The sequence below is a fragment of the Mycteria americana genome, chromosome 7 (assembly GCF_035582795.1).
Source record: "Mycteria americana isolate JAX WOST 10 ecotype Jacksonville Zoo and Gardens chromosome 7, USCA_MyAme_1.0, whole genome shotgun sequence".
Lineage (NCBI taxonomy): Eukaryota > Metazoa > Chordata > Aves > Ciconiiformes > Ciconiidae > Mycteria > Mycteria americana.
Genome location: NC_134371.1, coordinates 36,320,387 through 36,345,562, shown reverse-complemented (window position 1 = coordinate 36,345,562; position 25,176 = coordinate 36,320,387). Strand labels below are relative to the sequence as shown.

At 38.2% G+C, this 25,176-nt stretch overlaps 1 protein-coding gene across 1 annotated transcript in view; it reads left to right on the top strand.

The window, feature by feature from the left end:
* Nucleotides 1-25,176, top strand: part of HMCN1 (hemicentin 1) — a 203,021-nt gene that overhangs the window by 77,057 nt on the left and 100,788 nt on the right. The window contains exons 12-24 of the mRNA XM_075509138.1: nucleotides 7,482-7,623; nucleotides 8,045-8,172; nucleotides 8,894-9,007; nucleotides 9,964-10,122; nucleotides 10,870-11,064; nucleotides 12,066-12,164; nucleotides 13,658-13,785; nucleotides 15,772-15,916; nucleotides 17,451-17,563; nucleotides 18,610-18,769; nucleotides 19,600-19,774; nucleotides 22,230-22,357; nucleotides 24,583-24,855. Coding sequence (XP_075365253.1) covers nucleotides 7,482-7,623; nucleotides 8,045-8,172; nucleotides 8,894-9,007; nucleotides 9,964-10,122; nucleotides 10,870-11,064; nucleotides 12,066-12,164; nucleotides 13,658-13,785; nucleotides 15,772-15,916; nucleotides 17,451-17,563; nucleotides 18,610-18,769; nucleotides 19,600-19,774; nucleotides 22,230-22,357; nucleotides 24,583-24,855 — 1,959 coding nt within the window. The remainder of the gene's footprint in view (nucleotides 1-7,481; nucleotides 7,624-8,044; nucleotides 8,173-8,893; nucleotides 9,008-9,963; nucleotides 10,123-10,869; nucleotides 11,065-12,065; nucleotides 12,165-13,657; nucleotides 13,786-15,771; nucleotides 15,917-17,450; nucleotides 17,564-18,609; nucleotides 18,770-19,599; nucleotides 19,775-22,229; nucleotides 22,358-24,582; nucleotides 24,856-25,176) is intronic.

Sequence of the window (25,176 nt, the reverse complement as noted above, 5' to 3'; positions counted from 1 at the left end):
TTACACTGTACTGAGTTCTTTAAACATAGAGAAAACAAGAAAGGGAATAAAATTGAAGTATTACTGCTTTACCTGCTATTTCAAATTTAGGAAGTTAATTAAATGCAAAGTGTGTGTCCTAAAGAATGAAAAGCAGTTTAGTGCCTTTTGTGCTTCTTTCTAGGCTATTATTTGGAACTGTCTGAGAAAATGAGTTGATATTTGTTCCAGGCTGCATATTTTAAAGTTACTACCTCAACTCTGTTATCACTGTGGCACTTCCATCCCTGTTAGAGCAGGAACTAAAACAGTTTAACTCTCAGCAATGTTCTTTTGATGTAAAAGTCAGTATTTGAAAGAAAGAGCTGAATCAGTACGTATGTGTCTGCTAGGTGCTAATTACAATTCACAGCAGGCTCAATGATAGTCATTAAGCTGTTTTTTCAGAAACTAGCCTCTTGCACAGGAAATGCAGGTTAGCAGAAGGGTCAGGAATTGCCTGAGCAGCCTCTCTGGAGTTCTCTGCCACTCAAGAAAATTAATAAGTATTCCCAAGTTCATTTGTCTTCTCCACACAGCTGCCGTTTGCAAGAGGGTCTTTTCTACATTTGCTGAAAGGGAACTGATGGGGAAAAAATTGTTTGCATTATTAGACCTATCACTCTTATGGCCTGACTTCATGAGGTGGCCTGAATTTGTTGTTTGGGAGGTTTCTTTTGATAATACTCCCTGGGTGAGATCCTCTACAGATCAGTACAGAAGCAGGACAAACAAAGCTCTCTCATCAAGCTAGAAATACCTTTACATTTTCTGTGTCTTTTAGATAACTTGTCACAAATTCAACTAAATAAGTGATGATTAAGCTTTTGTAATTTTGTATAGTATTCAGATCGTGCATCATAGGAAGAGTTCTTACTCCAAAGTATTTAAGTCCTAACTTGAAGAAAGATAAAAAATTAGGATATTTTATAAAACAGGAAATTAGTGTCATGCATCTTAATCTCTGTCATTTGATTTCTTGGTCTTGCTCATTATTTTCTTGCTGCTTTCTCACAGAAAATGTAGGCCTTTAGAAGGATTTCTAAGATGAGTTTTGGAGGAGTAGAACCATAACATGTTTAGAAATCAGTACTTCTAGCTGTCTTCTGACCTACCCAAACCTCTGGTTCAAGGCAATATACCATATGGATCTCTTGGAAACTAGCTTCTTGCAGGATATTTGATTTGTGTTACTGCAACAGTTAATAAAAAGCACAGGGAAATCATTAATTAAAGTATTAAGTATTGTACTTGTAGCTGTAAGAAAGATGTTGGATTGGTGACCCTTCCAGGAGGGCTATGTGCAGTCCTTGGTAATGCATAGGAGCATAGGAGTTCAATTTACACTTCAATAAAGTGAACTGTCTCTCTATCATATGAAGATGGGGACACATCCCCTGAGAAGAACCCAAGTTCCAGAGGCTGAAGTCCCCTATTTCACTTCCTGTAAAGTAGTGGTTTTCCAAGATGATGTTTCTTTATCTGCAGCATGTCAGTGCTGCTCTGCTGGAGCAGGAGGCCTGACTTTTTCATTTATAAAGGTGTTCACCAAGTGTTTTTTCCTGAGTCTACCATCTTCTAGGGCTGAGTGCAAACCCAGGACAGGGTCGTGAGTAGGAAGGAACCTATTTCCTTTCCTTCTGCAGGGCTTTCTCCTGCAGGGAGGTCATTGTAAAGGCCAGGCATGTGGTATTTATGGTGTCAGATCCTTTTTTTTATGGCCTCTTGTCCACAGCTGGTGCACACTTATTGTGTGCTTAATTTTTTTCTGATAGAGTCTACATATGGTCAGTGAATGCCAAGTTACAAGGAAATGCAGGGAGGTTATGAAAAACAACTTTGGTGACACTGTAGTGCATATCTGCATGTCTTTTGGGAAGTAGGTCTTTTGGCTACAGAGAGAAAATGGATGGTCCTTCCCCTGTTGTCTTTCACAGCACACTTTCTTAGTGCTGGGGTGGATGCTGCGTAATGTATCACAGCAGATCAACTTGTTCTATCCTGCCATAGCAAAGAGTGCTGTTGGCATTGGTGAAATTGCAGCTTGTGCGTACTCCCTGGCTGAACAATAAGATCCCAATAACGCTCCCCCTCTCACCCTATAGAAGTTAAATTTGTGCTTGGAAGCTTCATGGAGAGTCTCACAAAAGCAACCATGAATGCCACTGCTGCATATCTTTTACCTGAGCTAATGCATAAGCAGTTATGGAAACAGATGTTTCTGTGGTTTGTTGTGCAGTGTCGCCTTTGCAGAGTGCCAGGGCAAGGGATGATGCAGGATGGCACACCCTGCACTTCTGCATGGTTGAGGGTGGACTGGGAAGGAGATCAGTGGGAACTTGGCAACTAAGTGAGATGGCTGGCAAGTGGATGAATCAAGATAATAATGTCCAAAGAGAATATTCCTTTTTAATTAGGTTCACTTGGTTGATGCCAAAAGTATAGATGAGTGTGACTAGCTGATTAATGTTGAAGGCTACTTTTTGTTTATCCCTGTTGAATGTTTTGATCTTTATTTAGGCTGTAAGAAATCTGTTCTCAGCTTGTTATTCAAACAGGAGCCTTTGTCAGTTTTTCTGTTTTTGTGCAATTTTTCTTCTACACTTCTTTCATTTGGCTTGTGAACAAAATTAAAATTGAATTGAATATTAATTCAAATACATATTGCTAAAATGTGATTTAAACTTAATAGAAATCAGATTAATGGAGAGGATTCCTTTTGCAAATGTAGTGACAGGTTATGTGCATTTGTGTTGTTATTTCATAACATAGGCTATAATGTGAATTCTGTGGCTGATCTGACATCAAAGTGGAAATCTATGCTCTGGGAGGAATTCTTCAGTATCTGCATAACCCCTGTCTTCTGTCTCACTTACTGACATATGTTAATAGCTATCATAATAGTAGACTTGGATATCTCCCCCCACCCCCAGCATGCACTCTTGACACTAACATAATGTAGGTTTTTAGACAGTTTGAGAGCAAAGCCATTCACTTCCATTTATATGTTTCCATGTGGAAAAACTAAGGCATATCCATAAAACTCACAGTAACACAAGAATTCATAGACATCGCTGTGGTCGTGCAGGACTTCAGACTGAAGAGAATTAATTTTTCACACCATCACTACAGTTCCTGTATTACTAAAAGCAGGGCTTTGTGATAAGCATCTGCTCTTGCAGTATCTGGCTAGTTAGAAGCCCAAGTGGGTTAACTCAGACCCTTTTAATTGATGGTAACAAGAATGGGTTGTAACTACAGAGAACTGCTAGTGAACAGACTGGACAAAGGGATGGGGCTCCATCTATTCTCTGCCAGTATCTGTGTGTATGTAGGAGGGTCTGGATGTTTACTGTAAGGTCTTGAGGGAGTGAAATTTTACAAAAATCAAACCCTTGTAAAAATTTGCAATAAGCGTGTGCAAACTGCTGCAGTGGTTGCATACGTTGTGTTTTTTTTTGATCTAGATGCATTTCAATAGTTGTCCTTATTTAGCCTTGTTAATGCATTATTTGTCAGGTGAATAGGTTGAATCATTCAATTTTCCAAGAATGTTCTTAGTGTAAAAGGCAAGAAAGAACCTTGAGGGTGCTGCACAAAAATGTTGATACTTTACAAGTAATGGTTCAGTCAAATATAATCTGCAGGGTGGCTTTTGGGGAAAAGTTTCTTTTAAAAAAGAATAAAAAGCATGCAGAAAGTAGTGAAAAAACATTGGCAATACATCTGGTTTTTACTAATAAAGGGTGATAAGAGCGTTTTTTTATGTTCTATGAAATAAAAATTTGGTATTTGCTGTCCCTTTTTCATGCTAAGTTTAACTGCTTCAAATGGTTTTAATGAGTATTAGGGCCAAGGATGGTTACAAATGTGAATGCTTCAGACCCTGAAATCTTCGCACCAACCTTCTTTCTCTTCAGAAGCTTTACACAGTATCTATGTTGTTTAAAAGGTTTTATTCCACAGCCTTGAATGGGATTGGCTTGTAAGGAGCTTGTGTTTCTCGTGCCCACATACAAATCTTCTCTATGATACAAAGAACAAAGCAAAAGAAATCAAATTGACCTGTCATGCAAGAAAGACCGTTCTGTGTCCCTGCCTGGTGGTTGCTGGCCTTTGAGCAAGAAAACAAGATGGTTAACTAGTGGCAAATGTGGCCTCACTGATATTCAAGCTACCAGCTAGAATTACAGCTGTGTATATTGACTTTTTTCAGTTAATTTCATTGCTTATGTGTTAAATACAAATATTTCTTCCACCTTCTGCTCACCTGATAATATCGTGTGAAAATAACTGCAAGGGCAGTGGTGTGTTGCCAAAGCACAATGTGTAATTGCCATCTGCGACAAACAGTTTCCTAATACTGACATGAGAGGAGACCTTCCTGAAGACCAGAGCATGCAGGATATCTCCCAGTGTCTCTTGGCAGGATTTAAAACAAAATAAAAATAGCTGAGAAAGCTGTGCACATCATGAATCACTTCAGGACAGTTCTGTAACTTGCATCCAGTTCTTGCCTCTCCCTGCCTCCTTGTATCTGGATTTAATCATAGTACTTCTGGAACTATGGCTCTGCCTTCCTCTGGTGCCTTTCCGCTGGGAGCTCAGAGATTTCAGAGCTGTTATGAAACATGAGAGGGACTTTTCAGGACCCTGCAGCTTTTTATTAAATCTACTCTGAGTGAAAAACTAATGAACTTGGGGAAGGTTAATGGACATAAATTTAAGAAAGGAAATGATAAGGCATTATATGCATCTGTGTTTACAGTTTTGCAACTGTGTGCAAATTAGTTGCTGTTTATTATTTAATTTATTCCTTGTCTTTGACAGTATAGCTTTGTGGCTTTGCATACACTTTTACTTAAAGATCTCAGAATCCTTTACAAGCTCCCATGTCTAGTCAATGACTGAAAACAGTCATCAAATCTTGGCAATAATAGTTCTGCTCCCCAGAGCACCAGGTGCCATACTGCATCAAAAAGCCTTCCTCAAAAACAGCATTACATTTCTCTTTGAAAGAGGGGTTTTATGCACTTAATAGGAGCGTGCAGATAAGTTTGCATAAAACACTAACATGTGAATTATTCATGAAATGCAAACATAAAACGTAGTGCAAATACTTTAAATAAAAGTATACTAAAAAAGTTAGTTATGTCCATGACTTACATGCTGATGTTACTACTAATTATATTTCAAAACTACTTATATTTTCTGTGGGAACCTTGCTCTCCTATTCAGTAAGATGTATTACAGGACAAATCATTCTATAGTAACTGTGATTGTGGCAGACAGTAAAACGTCTGATATCCATGGGACAGTTATGTACTGTTATATACTCCGCTGCCTTGTGGCTGTAATGGGATGTAATTAGTCCATATTATCAAGTGAAGTTGGACCTGCAGAGGCACAGACACCTTGTTAAAGTCAGCAGAGTGTGACTTGATTGATAATATCTATAGACTTGCCAGCCTGTATTTCCCAAACCTATGCTACTCTTGATAAACCCTTCCATGTAAAAGGTGAAGAGATCTCCTGCTGTTCTTATCTGTGCTCTTAATTTGATGTTTGAGCATTTGAAAATAATTTAATTTCTCATTATCTCAGGTTTTCTATCAGTCACTAATCCCCTCTCATTAAGTGTGCTGAGATCATGGGGAGGAAGATTGTTTTCCAAGTTCTGTATTGTAATGCCATTTGCTTGAAAAGCTGCTGACTAAAACCCATGGTGTTTCTGCCCTGCAAGGAGGTAGAACCTGTCTCGCTTCTGTCCTAGAAGCAGCACAAGCTTCTGCAGGGAGATTCTTCTTCCAGGCCAGAAACACTGTGTGTTTTAGTTAGCAGCTTTTTTAAGCAAATGGTATTACAACATAGAACTTAGAAAATTATTTTCCTCCTCCCAGTGATTACAAAAAGGGCATGGTATTAATTCTTCTAGAAAGGCATTTGTAGTAGCACTCTGAATTTTTTCTGTTTGCAATATGACAGACTGAACTAGAAAGATTTTTGCTGTTCACGTGGCAGTTGTATAGCATCACATCTTCTTGTCCTTGGTGGATTATGCCACACATAGACTATGTGTACTGGCTCTTAGACACGTTTTTCCTTAGCAGCCATGAAAACATGTCATATGTCACCTGAGTCTATAGGATGGTGTAATTCCCACTGAAGCTAGTAAAAGAGTTATGCAGAGCAGCCCTAGATTCAAGGTACCACTGTGTTACATGTATTTAGCCTCTTTTACTCTCCCAAAAGGGAGAGTTAGGCTTGATTGCTAGTAAAAAGATCAGCTGCAGAAGAATACATGTTAATACAGTGTGTGATTAGCAAAAGGTAAAGCTCTGAAGGTGAAGATTGATACTACTGATCTAATAGTAGCCAGTTTCATGCTGTAACTGAGATGAAGTAGCAGCAGTTAGCACTACAAGTTGCTCCTTTCTTATCCATTAAGTGGTGTGGATCTTTTTCTTGCCACTGTAAGACAAAATTGCATGTACCATAGAAGAAAATGTCAGTTGCCACAGTGAATTGTTTTGGTGGTCTTTTTTACTGAGGAATTCTGTCTAAGCATGTAAGTGAATGAATTCTATGAAGTTCACCACTCACTTTTCTGGTGAAAATGCAGCTGAAATCCATAACATCCATTGGAATTGTTAACACTGCAGATTCAATTGTCTTCAACGTGATTTTGCTGTTAATTTCTTTCTATACATACGTCGTTACTTTTATTGTCATCGTTCAGGTTATATTCTTACTGTTGGCCTGCCAGAAGGCTTGTGCTCGTTGGCTTTCATTTTGAGTAGTCTGCACAAATTTGACTCGAATTTGTCAAAATTGTCTCTGTTGCTGCTTTGCTGAGTTTTAAGCATGCTCTCATAGTTTCTATTCAAAGTGATGACGTAGCACTACTTTCTTATTTTAGCCTGGCTTATGACCTTGATGGATTATGTTGGTGAACTTTGCTTGGTTCTGGCAGCTTTTTGCCCACATTTGGGAGCTCCGAATTCTGCATCTCAGAACAAAGCAAACTGTGTAGGCATATGAATTAATTTGGTCTCTGTACCTTGAATCCTGACTTACTTTTATAAATGCATGTATGTTTTATGCTGAGGAATTGATAGACTTTACTAAAGGAAGTGAGGAAATGAGTGGGCTCTGAGAAAGGATAGAAAGAAATAGAAATTCTTTGAATAATATTATAAGTAAAAGAGACTTTAAAGAATGTTTTATCACCAGGCTGATTATGTTTTAGTGCAGTCACTGACCTTAGGATGCAATTCATGTGTGTCTGATGGTCGTTATCTGTGTTAAATTGAAGCAGTTCTAGGGAAGTATTCATGTGACCTTTATTAGGACTGTTTTCTCACTATACAGCTGTTTGAAAATGGGAATAAAGTGATTATTGTTATCTGTAAGTGTTTTCTAAATGGATCTTTTTAATTGCTGTTTTTAATTTCTTTTACTAGAACCACCTAGGGTTGTCATTTCACCTAAGAATCAGACTTTTACAGAAGGCTCTGAAGTGTCTATCAGGTGTTCTGCAACAGGTTATCCAAAGCCAACAGTAGTATGGACACACAACGATATGTTTATTATTGGTTCAAGCAGGTAGGGGTTATAGCTTTATTTATTTTTATTTTTTTCCTATGTGAGAGAGAAATTTTGAAGAATGCCAAAATATTCTGACTATTTCTTCCACAGGAGTCTGTGAGTTTTGGAAATAGTACCTCAATCTTCACTTTTATAACTCTTTAATTTCAATTTCCTCATCTCTAAAATGGAAATACTTTAGTTCTCTTCTTTAGAAGGCTTTTTACAAGATTAATTTAGATGCTTTTCACAAAATGCATTGATATTCTCTGGTAGGTATAATAATACTAATATTGTTTCTTATAATAAGAAAAAAAGAGCAATACCTGTTTATAAACCATCTGGTCACGCTGCTGCTGTTGCTGCTTGGAATGTGGATGTAACTGTTACTCTCTTTTCTTTAATTAATCATTTCGGTTGGTCCCCTGTGTGTTCCCAGGTATAGATTGACCCCAGAAGGCACCTTAATCATAAGAAAGGCAATTCCAAAAGATGCAGGAATTTATGGTTGCTTGGCAAGTAACTCAGCTGGGACAGAGAAACAGACATCCACCCTTATATACATAGGTAAGTAAAAGAAACAAGGTAGTGAATTAAAAAACCAAATATATCATCAGGCAGGAACTGTTAAGATTAGTAGAACCATGCAGAACATACTGGTGGAAATTTGAAAAATCTCAGAAAATATGTTGAACAGCTCACAAATGTCCCTTTTGTTTTCTGTTCAAATCTAAGTAGTATTGTTATGTGATATTTGGGGCTTAATGTTTCTTCTTATGCTATTTTTAAGAAGAAAAAAACCCAACCCTAATTGGGTATTAAAGAGGGGTAGGCTTGCAAATCTGAGTAGGTCTTTGGAGAAGGAATCATGTTTCTGTAAATTCCTGTAGTGTGCTTGGCACTGTGGAATTCTAGTCGAAATTGTGTACTCTAAACACTACATTATTGTATTAATAGCAGACTACTAAAATTCTTGATGACCAACATCTGGCTGGAGCGGGAGAGAGACTCTGAATCTTTTTACTTTCTACATGATCAAACTCTTCCAATTCTTTCCTTAAATTCCTGTATATTCTGTGTATGGTCCAGGTGCTCTGGACATTCCAGACTCTACTTTTTCCATTTCCCAGTGTTTGTCTTACCTTACATGATTTTTAAGGCTTCTGACATCTAATGCAAATATTCTTCCATATAACAAGAGAAAATTAGAGTATTTCATGGTTTATGTCTTAAAAATGGTATATGCTTTGGATGAGGAAATCATTTTTTCTATATTGTTTCTTTTTAGAGGGCCCAACATTGACCATAGTTCAAAGTGAAATTCTGGTTGCTCTTGGAGACACAACTGTTATGGAGTGTAAAACAACTGGAATCCCACATCCCCAAGTTAAATGGTTTAAAGGTGCATTTATTACTTTGTGTTTGGTTTATTTACTTTAGCAGTAACGTTTAGAACAATGATCCTGAAGTGCCTTCATTTTCTCAAAAGGTCGAATTCCTTTGCAATGCCTAGGGAACTTTGTGTTCCTTCTTCTGAATCTCAGGGGTATCTGCTAAAATTTCTTAAGTAGTGAGGCAGGATATTGGGTATCACAACTGCAGTTGTTTTCATAGAGTTAAATGGAAGTTAGAGAATCCCATGGCTCAAGACAACATTTATTCTAAGAAAAAGCAGTTGGCGCCTGTGTGTGGTTGTATAAGCCACCTGCCTGCTGATTTCCTGGAAAACCAGTACTCTTGTTAGGTAGATACTACCAACAGGTAGTTTATCCAGTCCAATCTTTCATCTCTGACAGTGGCTGGAGGGAAGCACAAACCCTATTCTGGTCTGTTTGCAAATAACCTTCCCTCAAAGGAAGCTACTTCTGAACTCACTGCAGTTAATGGTTGGCTTGTATTTTAAAGCAGGCTTTGATGCTCATCCCAAAGAGTACATGTGGGCCAATTCTGAATGTTACACATGCGTATTGTGGGTCCTGCTGAGCTTGAGAGGCAGCAAAGCTGTATTCTAGGTTTTGGGGAATTCCCAACTTGGTACAGAGCTGGCAGACAAGTGGCTGCCACATGTAGTCTCTAACTTGGGAAGGAGAAATACAGTCTGGCACGTTGTCCTAATGCTGATCTCTGTCCAAAGCTACTTGGGTTTGTGTTCCCCTTGTGAAACAAATAAATAAAAAGGGTTCGTATCTAATGTAGTAATGAATTTTTCCACTCAGTTGAGTGGAAGTCAGAGTACTCATCTGCTAAATGAATACAGGCATGTTGTGAACTAATCTCAAACTTGGACACTGTTTTGTTGGAATAATTTTGGTAAATAACCTGTTATATTTCAGTTACTTTTTTTCTGTCTGGACTTAGGTGACTTAGAGTTGAGGGCATCAGCATTTCTCAGTATTGATACTCATCGGGGTCTTTTGAAGATCCAGGAAACACAAGATCTGGATGCTGGTGACTATACCTGTGTGGCTACCAATGATGCAGGGAGAGCTTCTGGAAAGATAACTCTAGATGTTGGCTGTAAGTAGCTTGCAATCTAGACAGTAAATACTCTAATTTCAGTGTTTCTGTATCTGGTCAATGGTGCCTTGTTTATCTGAACCTTTCTCACAAGTACATGTAAGTGTGTGTGTTCTGGGAACACCTTTTTGGTGGTATTCACTAAGCTGTTTGTCCTATTTGGACTCCAACTTTCCTTCACTCTTACTTCTTTTGCAAAGCATAAAAGTTACGAGGAGGAAGAGGGAGGCAGAGCAGGAGGAAACTGTTCAAACATCAACCTAACGTAGTTCTCAAGTAGTGAATATATTATACTAACTTCAGTTACTATGTAAGGTTATTGTAACTTAGCCCTTCCTCTCCTCTTTTCCTAATTCTTTCTAACTGCTTGTGGCCTGACACATCATGTCTCGTGAAATGCATGTTCCTGTCAGGCACATACACTTTCTAAAGCAATGAGCAACACTGTTTGAAGGAGACGAGGAACTTAACAGTGCTAACATTTGAGTGTGCACGTTCGCCTGTATCTGCCTTTTTTTGAGATGTTTAGCCCATTTCTGAGCTCCCCATTGTAAGTACAGGGCATGCAAGGCTGCTTTTGTAGGGTGTTGGTAGAGTTGGGAATCTGTTGTTAGAAGAATAATTGTGCATAATAGGACATAAATTTAGGTTGTCAATAGTGCAAGCAGAATGCTAATGTCATGTTGCAACCCTAATTCACTTTCTGTGTACTCTTTTTTTTTTTTTTTCCTCTCCTTTTTTCCCCAGCTCCCCCAGTTTTCACGCAGGAGCCTAGTGATGAATCTGCAGATATTGGCTCAAACATCACACTGCCGTGCTATGTTCAAGGTTACCCAGAACCGAAGGTTAAATGGAGACGGCTAAATGGTGCTTCCCTTTTCTCAAGACCATTTGCAGTCAGTTCCATCAGTCAACTCAGAACAGGAGCTCTGTCTATTAATAGTAGGTAGACTAAACTTCTTAAAGAAAAGATGCTAGAAGGAAGTAAGACATATGCAATGCATTTAAGTTACTATACTACTTTATACAATTGTCAACTTTGTAGAAAGACTGGGGTTTTATCAGAGATTGTGTTCCTGATGCTGATTTCATTGCTGTTGACATGCAGTTAATTTTCCCATGAGTTTGTGAATTCAGATGTGTTTCATCATTGGCTTCACTCTTCAGAGACATTATTATACCTTTGTTTAAGTAAATGTGGATTATTGTCTCTGTTGATACTGAGGAGCCATGGATTTTTTTTTCTTTCTGCCTCTTTCTGCCTCTTTCTGCCTCTTTCTGCCTCTTTCTCCTTTTTTTTTCCGAGGGAAGTCTTTCTAAACTCATTGTTTTAGGTAAGTCTTAACTTGGATAATAACTAGAAATTCTGCAAGTTGCTTTGCGATTTCAGTTACTTGGAGCATTTCAGTCACCCTTACGTGCTAAGTGATGGTATTCTGTTTTCTTAATTAACTCTTTTATTCCTTTCTAGATGTAATCAGGTTGGGTGAAGTAATTCCACTCTACTGTATGTACAGTGCAGTAACTCGTGTGTTATGTACTACTATGTGGATGTCCGTTCACATACAGACATGTATTGCTGCATGTAGTAAGCAGTATTCCACAGTAAATGCACTACATGATAGCGTATGTATGTGTGGATATATAGTGTACTGCCATATATTATTTGTGCACATTAGTATATACTGTATTAAAGTATATGCAATATATAAAGTGATGAAAAGTATCATATATATATATACACACACAATGCTTTTTTTTTTTTTACTCAAGCACTCATATAATCATTACTTCTGTATGTGGTGACAGATGGAAAGGAATGATCTGGCCAAAACGGAATATTTGAAATGGAAAGATAAAAGGATAGGGTATCCATGTATTGCAAACTTTTCAGTGTCATTTCAGATGCTGCAATCTGATCTCTTTTTTTTTCCCCTCTCTAGGTTTGTGGGTTAGTGATGAAGGAACTTATATCTGTGAAGCTGAGAACCAGTTTGGAAGGATTCAGTCACGGCCAGCCACGATCACAGTCACTGGACTGGGTAAGACTGGTTAACATCAGTGACAAAAGTGAAAGGGAAGACTGGCAGCATTCCATACCTGGAATATGCTGGAGGAGGTGATAGTTGGTGTTTGTACAACAAATGGGATGTGTGTGGGTTATGTACATACATGGTGATGTATCTATGTGCTTTTTTTCCTATAGCTGTATTTACAGATATGTAGTCATCCACACAAACTGAATCAGACGACATTTGCATGGAATATTGTAATTTATTTCAGTGAATTTAGCATGTTAGAACATTGTTTTTTCACTGGCTACGTAAATTTGAATTAGTTCCATCTACACTTTATAACATGGACCTTAAAAAAGTGATTTATGCTGTCTTCTGTTTCTTATTTCTAAGTAAATTTATTAAGAAATGAAAAATCACCGTGATGCTAATGATAGGGTTTGTGTCATTTAGTTAATCTTTTAAAAAAAAAAAAAAAAAAAGGCATCAATGAACTTGCTTAGGTCAGTGTGTTGATATAACTGGGAAGGAATCCTAGTGATCCAAGAAGCTTGACAATAGCTTTGACAATAGCTGTTCTATTAAGGAGTTGTTTATTATCTCAGTTGGACAGTTGGCAATAAAAGGAAAAATAATGCTATGGAACGTATACATTTGTGGGAGGATAGGAATGGAGTCCATCTGCCATCAAAGAAACCATTTGTTAGCTTAAAACATGTGGTGGGAATCTGTAATGCTAGTAGTATTTGATAAACAACATGTTTTTACCTATTTAAAAGTGTTATTTAATCCCCATTATTTAAAATTAATTTACAAAGCATGTGCACAGGAGTGCTTTCTGTTTGCTCTTTACAAAGCATGCAGAATTTTCTGCTGGGCTGTTGACCTCTATTCTAATCCCTTAAAATTTTATGCGCAAAGGAAATTACCACTTATTTTTTGTCCTCACCAAACCTGCTACTTTTGATTTTTGGTATTTTGCCCAAGTAAGGAAAAATGATGTATCAGCTTGGTATCCAGGGGAACGTGAGTTTTCAGGGAAATGCTGGATTGGATCCAATTTCAGCTGGACAACGTCTTCCATTTGCTGCCATTCCTTAGTCTTAGGATCATTGTACATGTATTCCTCCAGCTTCCTTTTCTCTCCTATGCTACCCCACACCTTCATTTGTTTCTTTGTTCTTTTCCTGCCTACATCATTGACATTTCAGATACCAGAACTCTATCTGGTATTTTTTGTCATAAAATTAAGTATGTTGGAACTTTCATGCTGTTTGTTGACAGCTACATTTTATTTTTTTTAAAACCCTTTTTTCCCCTTTCTATTTAAATCATCATTTTCATTGTAGGAAATGTTTCTTGCTCTATATTTGTATAGTACCTTGCACAAGGAGACCTTTGTCTGAAGCTGCTGCAAGTAACATTAGTGACAGGACTAGTAATAAAAATTCAGATGTAATACTTTACATGAATATATAAAAAATCTTAATAATTTCTTCTAATCCTTTCTTTTGTTCAAGTTACACCTCTGATTGGAGTAAGTCCAGCCGCAGCCAATGTAATTGAGGGGCAGCAGCTCACTTTGCCATGTGTACTGCTTGCTGGAAACCCTATTCCAGACCGGAGGTGGATTAAAAACAATATGGTGGTAAGACTGTTTTGTTTCCTGTAAGATTTACTGGCAGAGAAAATCTACAACTGACGTTTCAAGCCACAATAACACCTTGGTTTAATTTACAAAAGTCGATGTACAAATATACTGATAGAGTTTAGGCTTACAAATAAATATGCTTCATTAGATTAGACCTGCTCACTGGAAACAAGGATCCAGTGTCATTGAGGTGAATTACAGCAGAGAACTACCACTCAGCAGGAGATGCTGCCTCCTCAGGAGAAGCCAGTTGGCTGTATCTGTAAGGCTGTAGCTGCTTCTGAGTTTCTGCCCGCGCTGTCATTCAGAGTACAGCCATTCCCCTGAGAAATGATAGCTTATTACTGTTCAAAATATGAAAGTGGAAGTGAAGTGTGGCATCCTGACAGTTATGCCTCACTGTGATCACTGCCTGTGCTAGGAAATTTCTAACTCTGAAGGGACATCAGAGAATAGGAGATGGTAGTGGGGGATGTGAAGGCCTAGAAAAGAACTTGGAACCAAAGTATGTGTGAATTGTCCTTTTATCTTCTACTTTACTTACTTTTAAAGCAGTTTTATGCATTCTCTTTGGCTCCTGAATTTCAGCCTTAGGCTCTGAATATAGGAATGCTAGTGGAATATCCCACTAGAATGACAAAAGTGCTTGAATTTAAACCCTGGTAACTGAAAAGCATTTCTTTTTCCCTATTTTTTAAAAACAAAGATACCAGAAAATTTCTGTAGATTTAGGGTTTTTTAACATCGTGACTTTTAATGTTGCTGATGGGATGAGATAAATTTCAACATCCCTGTATCATATACTCCTTTCATAGTGGTGCACTGCTCAGAGCATGAAAGCATGTATGTTTTCTTTTCCCCTTGAGAGCATACCATTGCCAATTTATAACTCCTGCAGACAGAAAGGTGGTGTAGACACCACGCCTAGGTTAGTTGTCTGAAGTTTAATTTCTTTAGTAGTAGCCAAATTACTGACTTCAACATCCCTGTGAAGCCCTGCGTTTTATCATGCTCACTAATTTCTCCCTACAGCCCTTTCTCCACAGCTGTAATTAAAAAATTATAGCAAATTTTTTTGTTTATGGTCACCAAGCAGAACCCTGGCACTACTTCACCCTTCACTTGCTAGAGTTTTCTGCTCAGTTTTTGAATCACTGGGAATCATTGGACTTTTCTTTAGAGTGTGTAAGTCCAAGTAGCACAGGCTGTAACTTCTGTGAGAAATACTGGCAGGATCCTCTTTGTTGAGTTGCTAATTCCTCTGTGTAGCAGTGCTAGTTTCCTGTAATTGTAAGCTCACGGCAAAAGCTACGCTCCAAGGGAAGTGTTGGAGTAAGTTATTTTTAAAGAAGGCAGCTTTTTCTGAGCTTGGCATGACTCGAACAATTTTGCATTCTAACAACCTTTCTGTAAGGCAAGTCTATGTTGCTGAGCTCATTGATTTTGTTGTTGTTGTTGTTGCTATAGGGTATATAACTTTAAAAAATTACTCTTCTTTTGGGAAAGTTGTAACTTTTCTTATCTTTCACAATGGTATGCTTCAGAGCTGATCTCTTCTACTTGATGGATATGGAAAGTTAGAAGGTTTAGAACAAGTCATTGCACTCATCAAGAGCTGGTCTATGATCAGATTGGGTTACTGGAATAACCGATAAAAAACCACAGTTAAATAATTCAGCTAAGTTTTTGGGTTTGCTTCAGTGCATGACTATAAGCATGAGTGGCAGTTCTGTATGTGCTCTGGCAGAGCAGAGTTGCCATTGCAGATCTTAATCACACCAGCAGTAAATATGAAGTGCTACCAAAATTCTTATTTAAAATTATTTTTTTATGAAAGATGAAAGGTAGGAAAAGCTCTAGTAAAATTCTCCAGGAACATATAATTTTTAAGAATGTGAAATAAGTAAAGCCACGTTGGATAACAAAGTAAATATTATCAACAAGTATTTTCTTCAGTAAAATGTTACATCACTCTTTTGGCAGCTGGTTCCCAATCCCTACATTAACGTTCGCAGTGATGGAAGCCTGCACCTTGAAAGAGTTCGGCTGCAGGATGGCGGCGATTATACCTGCATGGCAAGTAATGTTGCTGGGACAAGCAACAAAACTACTACTGTTAATGTCTATGGTAAGGAACGCTGTCTTGTTGCTTTTGTGCTGAATGCAAGATGAGAGTGCATTTCTTACTAACAGGAGCTCCCACTAGAGCTTTTTTGTTACAGTTATACTAATTTCTCAAATTTCCTCTTTTGTAATGATGTTACTTTGTAATTTGGTGGGAAATTGGATCCACTGCACAGGAAAGAACTGAGTGATTGAGACTGTTTTTAAAATAAAAATAACACCATTTTGTGATGGTAAAAGATCCTCATTTTTAAACATCTACAAAGGTTTGGCTGTGCTGTCTTCATCTCTAGCTTTATTAACAAAACAGATGCAAATGGAAGTTTACTGGAAAACCATGAAAAGCACTGTCTGGGGGTTTCATAACTGATATAAGGTAGCACAACTCAAGGGAGAATTAGACATAAAATGAATTATGAGTTTGGCAAAATGTGTTTGGTTTTTTTGTTGTTCCCCATCCCCTTTTTTTTCTTTAATTAAAACGTACCAAAAATTACACTGACAACAAGACAAAGTGTTAGTATTGTGGTAACCCGTCTGTATTTCAGCTGAAGATACTTGTATTAACTCTGAGGTCACAACCACTCCATGGTTTACAGCCTGAAATTTTCTCACGTGTTAAATTAATCATAGGAGATTTATTTTAAGCTTCACTGAAGATGATGGAACATCCTTTTATGTTAAGAATAGCTATTATTTTTTTAATACAGGTAAGTACTTGGTGTCTAATAAGGTCTTCCATGTCAACACTAGTTTTTGGCCTATTTCCGAACTTGAGAACAGAAGGGAATATATCTGTATGTTTTTAGAATGATCTAGTTTTTGGTCTTATAGCCTTAAATCTGATCATCTTTTTTCTATTGTTAATTCCAAACCAGCTCAGTTAAGTAGGGGAACTGGGGTTCTTGTTATGTCTTGTTACTGATTTTGTGAAGTGATCTGATATTTTTATTCAAGTTCATCTAACAGTCCCTGCAAGAAACCATCACTGCAGTTAGCATGACTTTGTAGCATTTATAACAAATATTAAATAAGCCTGGAGTGTGAACAGTTCTTCACTCTCATATCTGCTCTGTTCAAAATGTTGTCCATCGATGGAAATTGACTTGGCACCAAAAATGCTGAACCCATTCTCATGAAACATGCGGTATAGGTTCAATCATGTACAGTATCGTTTCGGGAAGCCTGGCCTAAAATGTTGTCAAAGGATATTGTGACAAAGACTTTCTGAAATTATTGTGATCAGCTATGTGAAATACCTACAGTTAGTTTAAAACTATATGTACCTACTCCAGTGATCAACCTATGGCTGACATGCGTTGTTATGAACAGGTATTTGTTCTGTCATGAAAGACTGCAGAGTGGAGGAGAAAGTGGCTGGTCATTGTCAATGTTAGGGTTCAGAGAAGAGACTCAAAATTCCCAAACCCTGCTGCCTGTATGAAGCAGTAATTGAATATAAGGATTTTATTGTAAGAGTTGTGCCATGGTTTCAAATTTGTCTTCTGCATGTGTTTAATGTTTGCATTTATTTTTAGTTCTGCCTGTTATTCAGCATGGACAGCAGATATTTAGCACCATTGAAGGAATCCCAGTAACATTACCATGCAAAGCAAGTGGAGTTCCTAAGCCATCTATTGTCTGGTCCAAGGTAATTTCTCATCTTTGAGCTGTTCATGGTGAAAGATGAATTGAACACATCATTTAGTTGTCATAAAAACTGCCAGAAACATGGTCAAAAGCCCCAGTTGTGAGGGACCTGGAAATCTCTATTTCTTCATATCTGCTTTAGTTTCTTAGAGCAGTGCTTTCTGGCCATGGTCCAGCCATAGATCAATGTTCTGTTGTTTGTAAGGGCTTTGGTTATTGCTGTATCTTTGTCTTTAACACTTTAGAAATTGTTCATATTCCTGTTGTGAGTTGATAATTTGAGATTAGGCAACCTGCCACAGATTGAAAGTTTATTTTTGTTTTGGAGCCTTACTTTTAAGATTACTTTTTCCTCTGAGGAAAATGTGTCTAAGAATGGCATTCTGGGGTTAACCATCTGTTACTTTTCAATCATGTCCTTGACAAGATATTTTGACATCAGAAATCAATGTCAAAATTAACACAGTTGAAATCTCAAATTTGCTTTAAAAATTGGGGTTTGTAAAAAGTACCAAGTTTTCTGCATAAGAATCCCTGTGCTTCTGCTGTTGTTACTGCTTAGACAGTGACACTCAAGGAGTGTGAAAAGTTAGTTGAAGTTACTTAATTTGTATGGATGGAATTCTGTGGCCAGGCTTCTTAGTTAATTCAAAATACTTTGTCTGTCTCAGCCATGAACAATAGAAGAGAACTGTAATATAAATTAAAATACTGCTCAGTTTAGTCAGACTGCCTGCAAATCATTTGGTCTACAGAACTGCAATAAAGAGCATGGAGCATACTTCACAGTGAAAAATCTGACCTGGTGATATATTAAAAATACAGCAGTCTTCATATGAATGGGTCACAGCAATGTGATAAGCCAGGGGAGATATTACAGTAACTAACATTCTTGTATTCCTTTAATAGTTTTCATGTTTTCATTAGATTTTATTCTATCTCTGTAAGCTTTAGCTTTTATTTAATTAAATGATTGTAATTGATTTTTGGAAGATCCAGGCACTATGGACTTCTCTTTTTTTCTTCTTCTTCTTCTTCTTTCTACAGAAAGGAGAAGTAATTCTTTCCAGCAATGTGAAATTTTCTGCAGGGTCTGATGGAAGTCTGTATGTAGTTTCACCAGGGGGTGAAGAGACTGGGGAATACGTGTGCACTGCAACAAATGCTGCTGGTTATGCTACACGGAAAGTCCAGCTGACCGTCTATGGTATGTACGAGCTAAAATCAAGTATAGTGTCATTGTCTCTCTACCCCCATTGCATTCTACTTTAGATGGTAAAACCCACTGAGGTGGATTGTGAACAAGGATACCCACAGTGCAAACGGGATTTAAACTAATCCGTAATTAGTGCTTTTGACTTTGTCCTAGATCACTGGATCCACATAGTAGCCAATTTTACAAATGGCTGTTACTGAAAGGCCTATCCTTCAGCTGTTATGATTCTCTTAAAACCTCCTGATACCTGTTACCTTGAGTTCATGGACTAGGATCTTCGGCTGATCATAATTCATCTTTTATGGAAGTGAATAGGAAATACCTGTATAGGAATAGAAGTCCCTGCTGTTAGAAGAATGAAGGTCCATTAATCCTATCAGTCCCAAAGCTTCCTACCATCTCCCAATATTAGAAAAAAATTGATTTAGGTGTAGGCTTGCTCTGCAAGGCTTTAATGGCTTGTAGGTATTGGTGCTGTAGAGTAACATAGTTCTGGTATTGGTTGCAAACTACCTATGCAATACAGAGCTCAGTTTATGCATGAACTACATGTATCTGTGGCTATCCAGCTTTTTGGGTAGATAGTGCAGTCTTGCTGGTATTTGTGGTACTGCATGTAGGCATCAGCCAGTGTCTGAGGTACAGGCACTGTACATCAGCATTACAGTGATTTATGTCTAGTGCAGACATGTTATTAAAAATAGGATTGTAATGTTATATACCTGATAAGTAGATGTTTAAACTGAAGTAAAATTGTATGGTGTTACATTTGTACAAATACATATATTCATTGCAGCTTCTTAACATGTTCCATGTTATAGTGAAACCTAGAGTATCCAGGCCTGGAGACCAGCAAGGAAATGCATACGATAAACCCATAGAGATCTCAGTAATTGCAGGGGAAGATGTCACACTTCCATGTGAAGTAAAGAGCTTGCCACCCCCTATAATTACCTGGGCCAAAGAAATGCAGCTCATATCTCCATTCTCTCCAAGGTAACAATGTTTGATGAAAACAAAAGAAAAGTGAAATTGCATCTAAACTTTCAAGATTTTGGATGGGTATATAATTTCTAATTGCCACATGATCAATCAGAAGGTATTAAGTTGTCCTGCATGAGGACTCTGTTTTACTAGGTCTTGAAACTCTCTTTCCCAAACCAAGCATATGTCCCTTTCCAGATACTAAGACCACGCATCATTGTACAGCTTCCATTCCAGTGAGTGTTTATACGCAATCTCAGGAGGCCAAGACAAAAGAGATCCTGTTATATTTGTACTGCGGTGGTGCCCAGAGACCCACATAATCTGTGCCTGATTATAAATGTTTAAAAACTGTTTTTCTTTTCTTAAGCACTTCATATTTATGCTCAGGGGAGCATTGTCTGTTATTCATATGAAGTCTGGGCTGCCAGTAGAATACAGATGATGATAAATGTTTGGGAGTGCTCACAAGGGCTCATTGCTTGCTGCATTTTGGATCCAAAAACTCTCCAGATATTCCTGAACATGTGGAAACTTAGCTAAATGCTCATAAAAATGTTGACAGCCTTAGAGAATGAAGGGTTGGGACTGTCTTGTATACAGCATGGGCCACCATATTGGAGTTCTTCCTTATTTTAGTATGGTACAAAATAAGAGAGGAAACGAGCAGGTGATTATTCTCTGTATGTTCTCAGTTGAAGTGCTGGGTGCTGTCACGGGGTATGCTTGTGCTTTCTAGTCTTCAAGATACCTCAGAAGGGGTAAAGGCTACAGCTGTATTCATAAACCAGGAAATGGTAACACTGGCCAAATGCACACTGTAGTGATTGCTGTGCCCCTTGTCTAGTGTGTCTCACTGAACCAAGAGGAAGGAGTCAGCCAGTGTCTGAGCTGCATTAAGGAATCGTACAGACCTGAAGGCGAGCCTCTTTCCCTTGTGGCCAAATCTGCACCTCAGAGCCACCCATTCCAGCGAGTCTGCAACAGCCTCAGCAACTGATAGCTGCTGGGCCAGCATATTTGGTGAAGGAGGCTCGTGGACAGAGAGTTGACTTGTTGTTAGTAATCTGTGTGAAATTTTCTGCTGTGTCCTGTGAGCACGTTGCAAGCACTACTGAATCCTCATTCTTGGTCCCTTACTTGTTCTCATTTTACCTCAGGAGACATTGATAAATTAGGCTACTTGCTCATGGCTGTTGTGGAGATATCCAAGTTGTCTGGAGTAGCAGAAGTCCAGCTCAGCCCATTCCATAAAATTGTTTACAGATGTCAGCAAAAGTTAAAGAATTAGTCCAAACAAAATTGTTTGAGACCACCCAAAGATGATGTTAGAAATGTGACCAGTAAACAAAAAAAGAGTGAAATCAGAAATGAAGAAACTTTTATCAGAAAGCAAATGTAATTAGTGGACAAAATAATGGAAGATAAGTTGTCCCAACAATCTATCTTTTGGGGTTATTAAAAAAAAAAAAAAAAAAGGTTTGGAAAGATATGGGCAGCAGAGAGGAATCATAATATCAGACAGATTTGGGTGGCCTGGAGGAAATACACTTCACTTTCTTTCCATTCATCTCTTTGGGCCATTGCAATCCCAAAATTCACCATTTATGCCTATATGATAACATTGTCCCAATTAGATAGTGCCAGAGAAGGGAATACAGATGATACCGCCAATTCCTACCAACTAACTTTGCCTAAATTCTGTATATAACGTTGAGTGCTAGACTTGAATTTCTTCTTGTCAATTCTTAGCTGTCACTTTTTCTTCCCTCCTCATTTATTTTCCCTATTTCTGTTACTTCTGACTTCTACATAAGAAGATTTTGGCTTAGCTGGCCAATGTATCTTGTAATGTTACAGGCCTGTGACTGGAACTATAGTAAAAATTAATGCTATGTAGTTAACTGTTTACTGATGAATAATGACAATTTCTATAAACACCACAACTGGCAGTTTGGAATCAGAATACTCTTCAGAACCCCCTCTTCCATCTTGAATCAACGTAACATTTTTTTGCCAGGATGAAGTAGTATCTTTGTTTAACTTTATGACCCTGCTGACCTGGGCTGAGCAAAAATTTTTGACAGGAGGTTGAAGAGCTCCATTTCTCTACTTGTTGGTTTTTTTGGGGTTTTTTTGTTTGTTTGGATTTTTTTGGTGGTTTGGTTTTTTTTTTTAATTTCTAGAAGTAAGACAGATTTTAATATGTCCTGTAAGTAGCTAGAACCAGATTTTGTAATTTGAATCTTATATTTTAAATATTTGCTGTGTATTCTGAATGTAGTGGCTCAGTAAAGAGTTAGAAAAATGAGTAAATGTAAGTCATGGTTTAGTAATATGGCACAGCTCAATGTGCCTTGTGGAATGGTGTTATTTTAGCCCATAGCAATCATTAGCAATGTGTAAGTAGAGGTCATTCACCTTTCAATACATGTTTATACAGTGTATCTGCTGCTTATTTTTCCAGACACACTTTCCTACCCTCAGGATCAATGGAGATCAGTGAGACACAAGTTTCAGACAGTGGAATTTATATCTGTGTAGCCACAAATATTGCTGGGAATGCGACTCAGTCAGTGAAGCTAAGTGTACATGGTAAGTTTTAAGTTAAAGGATAATCATCTGCAAGTTTCCGCATGGAATTTGCCATCATGCAGAGCTTTTCACATGTTTTTCCTTATGTACATTAAATACTATTGACCTATATTCTTTCAGGTCAAATTATCTTCATATGCAAATTGTTATTGATTATGTGGAAAGGAAATATTTTATACACACACAGACGTATACATATATATACACACACCCCTCCTTGCTTTAATATTCCTTAGACTCATGAAAGAATTATAGCACAATATGACATTTGACTCTTTTTAAGTTGGCCAGAGTGATTTTAAGAACTGAAAACTTGTTCTAATGCACCTGGATGCTCTCTGTGCAAGAGGTTTCTCAGCAGTAAGTTTGCAAACAGTGGCTGAGAATAGCGAAGTTGGCTGAGGCTTACAGGTGTCAACATCCCACCAACTTGATGGGAATTACATATCCAAACTCTTTTGGTAGTGAATGTCAAAATTTGCTTGCACACCTGCTCAGGTGGTAGTGAAGGCAGTGTGCAGCTGTGCCACCTGTGGATAGGCAGCTGCTTCTGTTTTGATGCACAGCTATATGCATATACATTCTGCTGTACCCACCTTCACAAACTAATACCTTAACCCATCTTACTGTACTTTCTCAGTTCAAACCAGCACCCTGTGCTTGTGCCCACCTTCCTCCCCCTCCATGAAGGTATCTAGTTGCTCTTGCTCAAGTTAGGACCCATGTCCCCTTCCCTCTCCTTCTTACCATAGATCATCACATTCTCACTCCTTAGTCTCTCTCCTACTCTCCCCTTACTGGTGCCCCAGTCTCTCAGCCATTTACACAATGTCACGTGTTGTTAGCTCTGTTCTCTCTCATTCATTCCTCCTTACCTGTATCAGAAACACAGGTTGTGGCACATGTACCTCCTGCCAGCACTACAGCACATAGGAGGGTGGGTGCAGGAGCCATAGCCTGGCACAGCCCAGACGAGGCTCGTCAATAGCAATTGTGGATGTATAGATAGTTCTCCTGTGGTTCATGTATAGTTTGGAAGTGTTGCTGCCAATGCCCATTGCCAGCACACGTCTTTGAAGTGGACCACATACCACAAAGGTACCAGATTGGAACTCCTGCCCCCAGCAGCTCTGAAATGTTCAGACTACGCTAATTCAATTACAATGCCTATAACAGACTACTGTCTGGTTGTCTGTATAGAGAAGTCTGATATCAGTGTACATCTTTGTTTATCTGTAATTGTACATTAACAGGGAGTCTGGAAAAATGGCACTTGTTATTGTTTCAGATGTTCTTTATAAGTCTTTTTATTGTCAACAATCCTTGGAAAGAAAAACATTGTGGCAGAAAAGTTATGTTGGATTTATATTATTCTTTAGGAACAGCAAAATATCTTCCAGTTATATTTTATCTCCTTGTCTGAACTTGTGTTTAGAAGCATACAAAGATCAGGGATTAGAGGAAGGAAATTAAAATGTCAAAAGGAAAATGTAATTAACTTTATCATAAAAGCTTTTGAACTATTTTGTGTTCTGAAGAGCCAGTACCCATAGCTCTTCAAACGTGCTCAGTATAATAATATTACGCTACTCATGTGGAAGTCATGCAGTAGAATTTGAAATGTAGCTTCTTCAAATAAGTTAAGCAGTAGGGTATCATACATCCTATCTAAAGCAGAGAACATGCAGGTCTGCTTTCTTAGTCACCTGAGGGAATGTGGTTTCAGTGAATAAAGAAGGACATTTTCTAAAATGACAAAACCAGAAAAGAATTGCATATAATCATAGAATAGTTTGGGTTGGAAGGGACCTTTAAAGGTCAACAAGTTCAACCCCCCTGCAATGAGCAGGGACATCTTCAACTAGATCAGGCTGCTGAGAGCCCCGTCCAACCTGACCTTGAATGCTTCCAGGGATGGGGCATCTACCACCTCTCTGGGCAACCTGTTCCAGTGTTTCATCACCATCATTGTAAAAAATTTCTTTCTTATATCTAGTCTCATTCTACCCTCCTTTAGTTTGAAATTGTTAGCCCTTACCCTATTGCTACAGGCCCTATTCAGAAGTCTGTCCCCATCTTTCTTCTAAGTTCCCTTTAAGTACTGAAAGGCCACAATAAGGTTTCCCTGGAGCCTTCTCTTCTCCAGGCTGAACAACCCTAACTCTTTCAGCCTTAAGAATGACTATTTTCTTCACATTACTATGGACTAAACTTGTCTTCCTTAGTTCCTCCAAAGATACAGCGTGGGCCTCGAGTTTTGAAAGTCCAAGCTGGCCACAGAGTTGACATACCCTGCAGCGCCCAGGGGATCCCTCCCCCAACAATCACTTGGTTCAAAGGCAGAAGCATTGTGCCGATAGATGGTGGGGAGTTTATCCACAGCCTGGATGGAGCTCTAAGCATCAGCAACATCCAGCTTCCTGATGCCGGAATCTACAAGTGTGTCGCTAGTAACATAGCGGGCAGTGACACGTTGGAGATAACAGTACAAGTTCAAGGTATTTATGTTAGGGCTGTAATCTTGCCTCCTGCCCTGGCTAGGTATAATTTCATGCTAGTGCTGTCTGGTTTATGTTTTGGAGAGCAATGCTCTTTGCTGTTGACTGTTATATGATGCAAAATCCAAATCTGTTTTAGATGTTATGTTCTGATGTTAACTAAGGAAGATTAGAATAGGAAAATACTTTTTTTTTTTTAATAAAAAAATCTTTAAGCTACTTATGATTTGGTTTTGTAGTAGGTAATTAAAATCAGATTCCGGTATGAGAAACCTCTTTTTCAAACATTATTTCTGTGTGTTCTTACGTTTTCAGAGACTG